The following is an 11341-nucleotide window of genomic DNA, read 5'->3' as shown; positions in this document are numbered from 1 at the left end:
GGAGATTCAAAGTATCCTAGCCCTGATCTTAGTTTTCCAACCCTTTCCTCCCTGGAGATAGAGATGGGGCCTGGTTTCTAGTCCCGAGTCTGTCCTGGGCCAGTGAGGACACGGCCAGGGAGCACCGAGGAGGTGGTTCCAAATGGCCACAACCTCTCCAGGTCCCGTAAGGGACAAGACCGCCTGATGAGGAGGCGGGATCTGGGCTCCCGGCGGGTGTCCGGCCTGGGCGGAGCCTAAGGGCGCTCGGCCTTGTTGATTGGCTGCGGTCGCAGAGCTGTCTTTCTAGGATTGAGCCTTTTCCTTTGGGGGGGCGGAACCTCACGCCCCTTCCACCAATAGGATTCAGAGAGTCCGCCTCCAACCGGGGCACTTCCGGTGGTGCTAACCCGCTCTTCTCCCGCGCAGCAGCGGCTCGGAACCCCCCGGCCACAGCCTACCCGGATCGTTTCCAGATGTTACTCTAAGTCCACGAACTGCGATTGGGCAGCGTAGACGGGGCACTTCCGGTGCCCGGGTGCCTGGGTTCTCGGCAGGAAGCGCAAAATGGAGCCCGGCGCCGCGGCCCGCGCTTGGTCTCTCCTGTGGCTGCTGCTGCTGCCCTTGCTTGGCCCGGTCTGCGCTAGCGGTCCCCGCACCTTAGTGCTGCTGGACAACCTCAACCTGCGGGAGACGCACTCGCTTTTCTTCCGAAGCCTGAAGGGTGAGACCGGGACCCGAGGGGGCGGTGGGGGGCAGTCGGGTTGGAAAGGCTCCCGAGCCCGAGGGCAGCGACCACCCTCCCTCCTACTGGTTTTCCACGAGGGAGCTGCGAGCTCTGGCCTCTCGCTTGCGGGGGCGGGCGTGACCCTTGCAGTGGTGGTTTCCCCTGGCGTGCCGTCTGCCTCAGCGCCCTGTTTTCTTCTCGTCCAGACAGGGCTTTTGAACTCACGTTCAAGACCGCAGATGACCCCAGCCTGTCCCTCATTAAGTACGGGGAGTTCCTCTATGACAATCTCATCATCTTCTCCCCTTCGGTGGAAGGTAAGTGCTGCGCGTCGCTCCCAGAACTGGACTTCAAGGCCCACGATCGATCGCTTTCTTCTGGGTCTTGTGCATTTTCTGGGTCATGGCATGGGTCATCAGCCCTGGCACTGCTGCTGCCAGGGAGGAGGAAAACGTTCACTTCTAACCTGGGCCCGGGAGGGAACATCCTTTCTTAAAGACACAGCTGAGGGTTGTGGGGTCAAGTGTTGCACAGACCATGGAACAGCAGGCCCTGCTACTCTGGGAAGGGGTTTCCCTATAAAAGGCCTGATAGAAAGATGGAGAGCCCCCCCCCCCCCCCCCAGCCTGGGTTGGCCTGTGTGGATAGGGGAAGTGGCATGCTATTAATATAGTTTGCCTACAGAAGCCTCCTGATGGTTGATTCTATGAATTCAGAAGGATTCAGTTTCAGAGTTGGAAAAGAACATGAGCCATAATCTAGCCCAACCCCCTATTTGAGGCTGGCTGGGTATGTGCAGGGCCTAGTGGAGGGCTGGTTGTGGAACAGAATGCATATCTTCACTGGATTATCCAACTGATATTTCGGTATTCCTGTGACAGCCTACAAGTTGTGCTCAGATGGATGGGGATGTCAGGAGAAGGAAGGAAGCTGTGGGTCAGACAGGTGGGGGAGAGGCTGAGCTAGGCTCTCGCTTTGGGAAGGTCAGAGAGCCTAAACAGTGTTTCTCAAATCTTAGTCATTTCCGTACCGCCTTCCTGATTTTTACTGTATTCCATATCACCTGTTAATAATTACCTAACGCTTTCGTTAGATTGACCCCTTAAAAAAAGAAAAAAACAACAGACTGTAACATCATTTAAAAAGGAAGCTAGTAGTGAACTCAATATCACTACTAAAAATGGAAAGCCAGGATCCTTACCTTTCAGTGGAAGGAACAATAAAGGCAATTAGCAAATGTTAAAGAAGTGTTAAGATCAGTATCAAACTAAGATATTCTCTTTGATGGAGCAAGCTTAGAAAATCGTTGGAAAGGCAAGAAGTCTCTCTGAGATTTAGTGTTGTTTAATGCCCTGCCCCACATCAGGGTAAGCCCCACAGGCTTACGCGTGCTGGTGGAGGCAGGGGGGTTCGGTGTAAGAGTTTGGCCCTGGCTCTGAGGGCCCTTCTGTGGTACTGTGATCTCCGTTAGCCCTCTCGGGTGTGAGAACTCTGGCGTCCTTCTCCGTGTATCCCTGGGTTCCTCACCAGCTCGGGGATTAGGAGGCTCTCAAGTCACATGCAGTGATGGTCACGGAAGAATGATCCTGAAAAAACAGGGTTCTATTTTATAGATGGGCACATGAGCTCAGGAAGGCAGAATTGCCTAGATTCAAGCCCAGGTATCTCTGTCTTACAGTCTGGGTTCTTTCCTCTTTAGAAGGATTTCTCAACGGTGGCACTTCTTGACATTTTGGACTGGATAATTCTTTGTAGTAGGGGGCTGTCTTGTGCACTGTCAGATGCTTAGCAGCATCTCCAGACATGGCCCTTCAGGGCAAAATTGCCCCTGGTTGGGAACCACTGTCTACCGTATTCCACCAGGAGCTGCTTTTGAAATTGTCTAAGACTCTGCCTGGCCTCTCTGTAGGCCTCTCTGTGGGTGGGTGGATAGATGGCTTTCTGGATGTAGGTAAAGTCCGCAGATACAAGATGTTCTGTCTGTGCCTGAAGGTGAGGGAAGTTGCTTTTTTGTCTTTCTCTCAAAATTACCTCTCAGAAAAGAGGGCCTTTCTCACAGTTGCATCTTCACAAAGTCCTATTACGGACTCATTTCCGACTGCCTAATGGGTGTGTAATGGACAGACTTCCGTATCCAGTCTCCGCACATGGCCCTTCCATCCTTCCAGTTGCTTGGGCCAGAGATCTTGGGGTTGTCCTTAGCACCCCTCTCTCTCTCACCCCATATCTGGCCTGTCACAGGCCCTGCTGACTGTGCCTTCAGGAGTGCCAGCCCACCCCGTCTCCCACCTCCCTCGCCCCTCCTTCCCCCCTCCCTTTCTTCTCTCCCCCCCCCCCCCCCCCCCCCCCCCCCCCCCCCCCCCCCCCCCCCCCCCCGTTCCTCACTGCCCCGATTATCACGGTGGCCTTCTGATCCACTGCTGTGCTTCCACCCTAGTCCCCTGTACCCGATTCTCCACCCAGCTGCCAGAATTGTTCTTTAAAACTGTAGATCCAGCGGCTCGTCTTTATGGCCAACCTCACGGGGCCTGTAAAGCCCCGTGAGCTGCCCCTCCTGCTTCAGCCTGGCCACGTGTGCTTTTGCTCCCCCCTCCCTACTCCGGCTCGGCCACACTGGGCTCCTTGCTGGGACAGGCTCACCTGCCTTGGGGAACTCGTACCTGTCATCCTTAATGCCCCCCGTGCTGCCTGGGTCACTCTCACACCTCAGATGCTACTTGCCCAGGTCTTCCCTGACCGACCTTTATATAATAGCTCCCCCCTCCCACCTTTGTCCCTTTTTTGCCTTCTCTGCATGCACTACATGAATTCCTGAGCATTCCCTCCATTACTTTATGTTGAACCTCAGGGTGTACTTTGGGGAAGACTCTTGGTCCAGTTCTGGATGCTTGTGATAGTCACCTGACCGGACTGACTGACAAAACAAAGATCATCTCATAAGTACAAATGTTGGAAGTTGAGCCTTTTTGGTGATCGCTTTAATTAAAAGCAGTCTACAAACTGGTTCTGTCTCTCATGGATCTAAATCTGTAGGGTTAACAGGAAAAAAACCGTGTGTGTTGGCGAATGAGTACTTGTGACCGTGTCATCCTCAGACCCAGGGGCGCTCTGTCTCAGACAGTTGAGACGGAAGTGAGATTGATAGGCTCTGGAAAATTGTGTTAGCCCAAAGTGACTCTGGCGAAGACAGAGATACTCACGTGAAAGGTGCAGGTGAGGAGTTTGAATGAAGTTGTATCATGAAATGTAGCTGAGAAAACGCAGCACTTCTAAACATATTTTGAACGTGACTCGAAATGTATGTAAGTAACTTGACATCTATAATTGGTAGGTGTTTATCTATATCGTCCATACTTCTGTAAGTTAAAAGTTTATGAATTCAAATTGTTACTGTTGGATCTTCACTTTGGGAAGACGGGCATCGGTGGTAAATGTCCCTCTCGTTCTGGGCCTCCAGAGGGCTGTTCTGGGATGGACTGTGGCTGGTCTGTGGGCCACTCTCCCCCGCCCAAATGTCAGAGGAGCCGCCTGGGTCACCGAGTCTGGTGCTTCTTTCAGATTTCGGAGGCAACATCAACGTGGAGACCATCAGTACCTTTATTGACGGTGGAGGCAGTGTCCTGGTAGCTGCCAGCTCAGACATTGGTAAGTCTGACCTGCGAAGGTCTGGTGCTTTCCAGCGTTTCTCCAGGAAGCTTGGCAAGCTTTACAAATGGAAGTTGCCAGATTGGTGTTCACTGGGTGGGCCTGGTCAGGGAGCGAGGGAAGTACAGAGCCATTCACCTCCTCCTGTCACCAGGACCAGGGACATGTGGGGCCTTTTATGGGCTGGGAACCCTGTTTTTTCCCAGTTTGGTTTTTTCCCTTTGTTTTTGTTTGTGTTGGTGGGCCTTCCCTTACAGAAAGAAAAGATGGGGCTGGCTACTTGGGCAGAACCCAGAGTAATTTGACAGATTGTTTTTTTGTTGTTGTTCCCTATTTTGGAAATTTTCAAACATACGTGGAAGTAGGGAGAGAGCAGTATTCTGGAGCCTGCGTGCGTATCCCGCAGCGTTGGTTGGTGTCAGCACCCGGCCAGTCTCGCTTTGTTTTTCCCAGTGTTGACAGACTGGGGTGATGAGGAGAAGTCCCGTGAAGCCAGGCTCATTCAGGTCAAGTCTGCCTGAGGTTATGATTTTGCCTCAGTGGGGGGTTTTGTGTATTTGTGGGCAGAGGACCAGGTGGTTCTCCGTGTTACTGATTCAGGTTCTGACCCCTGGAGGCAGAAAACCGTGCTATTGTCCAGCTGTCCAGTTGGGGCTGAGCACGGCCTAGGGAAGTGGCAGGGCCTAAGGGTGACTGGGAGAGGGTGAGTCACCAGGAGGCCAGGGAAGCGACACTGCTTGGCCCAGGGCCCACCTGTAAGGGTTAAACCAGGCATTTCTTGGGTCTTTGCAGGTGACCCTCTTCGAGAGCTGGGCAGTGAGTGTGGGATCGAGTTCGACGAGGAGAAAACAGCTGTCATTGACCATCACAACTACGACATCTCAGACCTTGGCCAGGTAATCGGGCCCGTTACCTTCCAGGTTTGGGGCCCTTCCACCAGGGCTCAGCCTGGAAACCGAGAGGGAGTAGGAAGGGAGTCCCTGGCGTGGAGGCGCCTTTTCCTGACCCCCATCTCCCTCTGTTGCCGCAGCACACGCTCATTGTGGCTGACCCCGAGAACCTGCTGAAGGCCCCAACCATTGTTGGGAGATCATCTCTGAACCCCGTCCTCTTTCGAGGTGTTGGGTGAGTGAGCAGGCCCAGGGCGCTAGAAACCTGGGGAGGATGGGAAACTAACCCACCCTTGATGGTTTAGGGGGTTCTATCCCTGGAGGAGAGGGGAGAGATTAATTTAGGACACTCAGAGTCAGACTTCGTTGTTGCAGCAAGAGGAAAGCTAGCGGCGTAGCAGGCGTGCGACTGCTGAGAAAGCAGGACTCGTCCCTGTGAAGAAGTGACCCTTCGGGACCCAGGTCCTTGAGCTCAGTTCTCAGGGTCCCTGTGGGGTGTTCTCCTTTCCTTCTGTAGGATGGTGGCCGATCCTGACAATCCTTTGGTGTTGGACATCCTGACGGGCTCCTCCACGTCTTACTCCTTCTTCCCGGATAAACCTATCACCCAGGTGAGGGGCCGTTGCAGCCTTGAGGCCTCCGGGCCCCGGGCCCAGCGGCGAGGCCCTTTATGTGAAGACGAGCAGGAGTAAGAGGAGAGCACACGGGGCGGAGGCTGGTGAAGGAGAGGTTGCTGGGAGCAGTAAGGGGCAGAGGCGCCGGGGCCTCCGGTGCCGCCCTCAGGTTGATGTCCGGCCTGCTGTCCTCTTGCCCCAGAGGCCCAGCTGCCTGTCCTTTCCCCGGGCTCTCCTGGATGACAGCCCTCTGTTGTTCCCAGTACCCCCACGCGGTGGGGAAGAACACCCTGCTCATTGCTGGGCTCCAGGCCAGGAACAACGCCCGGGTCGTCTTCAGCGGCTCCCTGGACTTCTTCAGCGATGCCTTCTTCAACTCGGCGGTGCAGAAGGCGGCGCCCGGCTCCCAGAGGTGGGTGCTGGCGGGCTCGGGGGCGTGTGGTCTGGTGCTGGGGAGGAAGGAGCCTTCCAGCTGGAAGCGTCGGAGGCCAGGTGTCTTTGGGTTGAAGACTTCGTTGCTGTGTTGGTACCCTGGACTTTTCAAGGTGGCAGCGGCTTACCCGGAGATGTTTCAGCGAGTGTGTTTGTTGTGAAGGTGACCCCACAGCAACACCACCTGACCTCTTTTCCCCGTTCCTTGAAGCAGGATACCTAGATACGTATGGTCTCCAGGCAGAAGCTAGTTTTAGGCAGTTTGTCTCCATGGATCGTGACGGTCAGGCATCGCTGCAAAGAAGTCGGTTCTGGGCCCCTAGCCTCCTGTTTGCCCCTTCTGCAGGTATTCCCAGACGGGCAACTACGAGCTAGCTGTGGCCCTCTCCCGCTGGGTGTTCAAGGAGGAGGGTGTCCTCCGTGTGGGGCCCGTGTCCCACCATCGGGTGGGTGAGACCGCCCCACCCAACGCCTACACCGTCACCGACCTAGTGGTAAGAGCATCTTGGAGCAGGAGGGACCCCTGTGGTTTGGGCCAGGTTGCTTTAGCTCAGAAGCGTTTATTGAATATTTAGCGGCCTAAATAAGGACAAATAATCTTTACTCCTAAGAAAGCGTAGGTGCAGAGGGCCCGGTGCACAAGCCAGTGTCTAAAGGGGCGTGAAGAGGTGTGGGTTTGTCGTGGAGGTGTAGAAGCGGGAGGGCTCTGCTGCTGCGTTCTGCTGGTTGGGGGGAGAGGGCTGGAGACTGCAGCGAAGGTGGCGGCAGGGCTCCCTGACGGTGCCCGGCCCGTCTGCGAGTGGGGCAGTCTGGGTGCAGACGTTGGTGGTCCAGGGCCGAGGTGGAGAGGGGCGTTAGCGGGCTGGGGAGCGGGGGCTCACCCGGGGGTTCCTGCCGGGTCCACGAGGGACTCGGTGCTGCTCCGAGGGTGGTGACTCCCCCGGCCGACCGGCCTGTCGTCTCAGGAGTACAGCATCGTGATTGAGCAGCTCTCAAATGGCAGATGGGTCCCCTTTGATGGTGATGACATCCAGCTAGAGTTTGTCCGCATCGATCCTTTCGTGAGGACCTTCTTGAAGAAGAAAGGCAAGTAATGCTCTCACGGGGGACACCGGCAGGATGACAGTCCCGCGGTGCTCGCTCTTGTGAGGCTGACGGAGACACCCCTCTGGTGGTCTCGGCTCCCCCCACAGGTGGCAAATACAGCGTCCAGTTCAAGTTGCCCGATGTGTATGGAGTGTTCCAGTTTAAAGTGGATTACAACCGGCTAGGCTACACCCACTTGCACTCTTCCACTCAGGTGAGCCAAAGTCACGGTCCCCTTTTCGGCCGGAGTGGGCCTCGCCTGGGCTGCTGAGTGGCCGGGGCCTGTCCCCTCTGTCGTGTTGCAGGTGTCGGTGAGGCCGCTCCAACACACGCAGTACGAGCGCTTCATCCCCTCGGCCTACCCGTATTACGCCAGCGCCTTCTCCATGATGCTGGGGCTCTTTATCTTCAGCACGGTCTTCTTGCACATGAAGGAGAAGGAGAAGTCCGACTGAGGCGGCCGAGCCCTGGGACTCCTCAAAACATGCCGATGGGGGTTACATAGGGTTGGGTTGTCTTTATGGTGGTGTGTGTGTTTCACTTGTTTGTTTGTTTTTTTAAGCTGTGGGACAGTGGCAGAGTCTCACCTCAGTGGGAGACGCAGCACTGAGTACCAAGGGGGTGGGGGTGGGGGGATGATTTTTATGTTGAGTTTTTCCACCTAATGCTAAGTGGTATTTTCCATGTGTGGTCACTCTCATTTCTAAGATAAAAAGAAACCTTGCCCTCCAACTTGATGTGGCTCCCGTGTGCTTTGCCGTGGTGGGGATGCTGTTCAGCCACGAGACACAAAATAGTAAGTGGCCTCTAAGTGTCGCCAACCGTATTTTCCTTAAGTGTGAAATCACGACACTTCCTCACTTCTTGGGGGAGAAGAGAAGGTTAATAACGCACTGAGGCCGGTGGGGAAATTGGGGTAACAGTGCTTGACTTAATAGAATTACAGAATTGCTTCTTTGAAAGGAACTAAAATATACGTTCACCCTGCTTTAGGCAGTAGCTGTAGTCCTGAAAAGCAGGTGTAAAATCACGTGAAATCCCTTCCTCATTGTTCTCTTTATTATGGTGTAAAGATCACTCTTAAAAGCCACGTATTCAATTCAAAGCAAATAACATCTTCTGCAGTTGAAAACGTGCATTTAATTCTTCACGATTTCTGTAAGAAATGCTGGTCAAAAGGCAGATTAGCAATAAAACACTACACGGTTAACTTCCATTTCTTCATTACTTCTAGCTCCACTAGACTCGATTTAAGTAGCTGGAGGAGCTCAGTGGAAATGCTTCCGCAGACACACCCCAGAGCTTTCCAGAATGCTTGACTGAAGTGCAGAGGCTTCCTACTTCTCAGGCCTCACTGGATGTTTTCATTCTGACACCCGCATATACCGACCGGGCAGATGTCTGCCTTAGCTCAGGAAGCACACAGGCTGATTCATGGCTGCCACTTTCAAACAAGCCGCAGTCCCTTCCTGGAGTCATGCTCTGCCACCAACAGGCAGGGCCTTGCTGGGCCCTCTGGAAGGTGAGGGGGGAGGCACACGTCTGGGCCTCACTCGGCCTCACCTCCAGACCTAACAGACCAGCTCAGCCACCGGCTTCACAGAGGTCCGTGAGGGCCTTTGGTCAGCAGGTAACACCTCACTCCCCCTCATTTGCTGCAGAGAATGCATGCCTCTGGCTGTGCGCTCCGGTCTTCTCACCTTCTGTTAGCATTTACACACGAGGGGCCTTGTGATTAATCAGGGTGTCTTTTTAGAATTAGGCCTTTTGAATTCATCTAGACCAGGGGTTGGCAAACTCTGACTTGTGGGCCAGTCTGGCCTGCTGCCTGTTTTTCGGGTTTTCAAATAGTTGGAAAAAATTAAAATATGAGTTACCCGTGAAATTCAAATTTCGGTGTATTTACATATTTAAGACTGCTTCTGCGCTACGAGACAGTCCGTTTGCCAGCTCCTGGACGCTGCCCGTGAGAACGTCAGACCACACAGGTTATGTGAGGCACCTAAGATGGCACGGCTAGGGTGAGTTAGTAGCTACGGACTGAACTTGGACGTGAGCTAGCTGTTCCTTCCATTTGCCAAACCAGAGGCCTTCTCCGGGGCTGACCAGCCCTCCCTACGCCATCTGTTCTGCTCCCGCCCTCACTCCTGGGAGCTCTGCCCATTCACAGACCATCACCACACGGATGCTGCTAAGTTCTTTTAGTAATTCAGCTACAGCAGGGCCCTTATGGGGCTGCTCTCCAGGAGCAGAGGAGCAGGGCTGCCTGGCACAGCGTTTCATACTCCAGGTTGGCCAGAAATAACATCTTCATCTTTGTCTCCACGCAGCTCTTCTCCGTGAGCCTGTTGGCCAGTAAAGTGGCAGCGGACTGTTGGAGGAGCCAGCCGACCATCTTATCTAGTTTCAGATTCTTCAGGGCCAGGGTGTGTTCCCCCCAGAGGCTTAAATGAAGCACATTAGCAGCCACTCGGGCAGACGGTCTCTGCAACAGGCAGGGAAGCGGAAGCTTAGAACATGTGGCTGGCAAAGCATGTGGCCCCAAACCCGATCCGTTAATGAATCCTCATTTCAGGGTCTTCCCTTCTCCGGCCCCAAATTCTTGTCCACCCCTATGTCTCTCCTTCCTACAACACCCTTCGCTCTCCTGACACACGCTGGCTGCTCGCCCTCCATGCTGCAGGCTTTTCCAGGTGCACAAAGGTGCCGCAGGCCACATGTGTTGTGGAAATAGTCTCCCTGTCAAGGAAGGGCCACGAGCCGCCTTAGACCTCTCCTCACTTAGTAACTGGTGGCACTGAGCACATGCTGTGCGGTGGCAGGGAGGCGGGAGGACAGGGGTTTGAACAGTGTCTGCCTTTGTGCTCTTCCCTAGGCATGCTGCCTGGCCTGGGCCTGGGCAGGTCCAGATCTGCTCTTGGGCGAGGCCTCACCTCTGTTTCATTAGATGTCGGCTGTTCCTAGAAGCTACAACTCTGTTAAACACTTCTTAAAAATGCATCTTCCCTCTAAGTAACTGAAGCCACTGAAGCCAAGACAAGTTGCGTTGCTGGAACTGTAAGCTGGTGGCTATCTCCCCTACTCCTATTTATACTAAGTTTGTTCTCCTGTACAAACTTGGTGACTCTAGTCTTGCCCAAACCTGGTCTTTACTCTGGAACATGAACTTTCACACAACTGCAAGACCTGGGGACAGCCTCACCTTGCTGGCCTCTCGCTGGAGCAGTGACCTCACCAATTGTCTTGCTTCTAGAGGCACTGACCTGGGCAGTGCGGGCAGCTGAGCCTCCTGGTAACTGCGGCTTTCAAGGTGGGCCCTGCCCTGGCCGTAAAAGGGATTAGAGAGCCCGAAGATTTCATAGGCGAGTGCACCCACTGCCCAGGCATCGGCTTTGCCGTAGTCAATCACTGCTCTGGGGCCCGGGCAGGCTGTGGACACCTGTTAGGAAAGCAATGAGTGAGCTTCACGCTGCTGGCACCTAGAACGCATTCATGTTCCGGCACAGCATCTGACTCCTGGGCTGATCGGAACTCTGTCCCAAGAACCCAGAATTTGAGCTGTGGCTAGGACCCACGAGAATCTACTCAGGTTGCAGGGGACTTGTGCCAAATTAAGGGTCAGAAAAGATGGAGGTGTTGAGTAAATAATGAGGAAGTCAGTCTTGTCCCCTCAGTGGAAGCACGGTGGAGAAGTATGTTTGCTGATGGCACAAGACCTGCTCAGCGGACTCACCTCAGGAGCCATCAGGCAGCCGTTTCCGCCCCGGTCCACATACCAGCTGGTGAAAGGCAGCTGCAGGCCAATGCGCTCATCAGCCAGGCAGCAACCAAAATCTGTGATCACCAACCAGGGGCAGCCATCTGGGGAAGGGACAGGCAGAGGTAAGTGGCCCCTCCGAGAGGCCTTCCTATGATCCCTACCATGGCCACCGTCAAGACATGGGTGAGAGAGGTTTACAAGGACTCCA

At 54.5% G+C, this 11341-nt stretch overlaps 2 protein-coding genes across 3 annotated transcripts in view; one reads left to right on the top strand and one right to left on the bottom strand.

The window, feature by feature from the left end:
- Window positions 1-361: 361 nt before the first annotated feature.
- DDOST (dolichyl-diphosphooligosaccharide--protein glycosyltransferase non-catalytic subunit) lies at window positions 362-8105 on the top strand. Its single transcript, XM_043573947.1, has 11 exons — window positions 362-703; window positions 913-1023; window positions 4265-4351; window positions 5144-5247; window positions 5382-5476; window positions 5759-5852; window positions 6119-6267; window positions 6634-6781; window positions 7253-7373; window positions 7481-7587; window positions 7679-8105. The coding sequence occupies exons 1-11, from the start codon at window positions 547-549 to the stop codon at window positions 7826-7828; spliced, it is 1323 nt and encodes a 440-aa protein (XP_043429882.1). The 5' UTR covers window positions 362-546; the 3' UTR covers window positions 7829-8105.
- PINK1 (PTEN induced kinase 1) overlaps window positions 1831-11341 on the bottom strand; it is a 26922-nt gene continuing 17411 nt past the window's right edge. The window contains exons 6-8 of one of the 2 annotated variants that reach the window (XM_043573946.1): window positions 11107-11234; window positions 10576-10812; window positions 1831-2292 (exon numbers count right to left, since the gene is read on the bottom strand). In XM_043573946.1, the coding sequence (XP_043429881.1) occupies window positions 2245-2292; window positions 10576-10812; window positions 11107-11234 (413 nt within the window). In that variant the 3' untranslated portion in view covers window positions 1831-2244. Of the gene's footprint in view, window positions 2293-8493; window positions 9859-10575; window positions 10813-11106; window positions 11235-11341 lie in introns of those variants that run through there. The other variant, XM_043573945.1, reaches the window with a different exon arrangement.

Source organism: Prionailurus bengalensis, chromosome C1, assembly GCF_016509475.1.
Source record: "Prionailurus bengalensis isolate Pbe53 chromosome C1, Fcat_Pben_1.1_paternal_pri, whole genome shotgun sequence".
Lineage (NCBI taxonomy): Eukaryota > Metazoa > Chordata > Mammalia > Carnivora > Felidae > Prionailurus > Prionailurus bengalensis.
The sequence above is the reverse complement of the archived record's forward strand: the minus strand, read 5'-3'. Positions and strand labels throughout refer to the sequence as shown.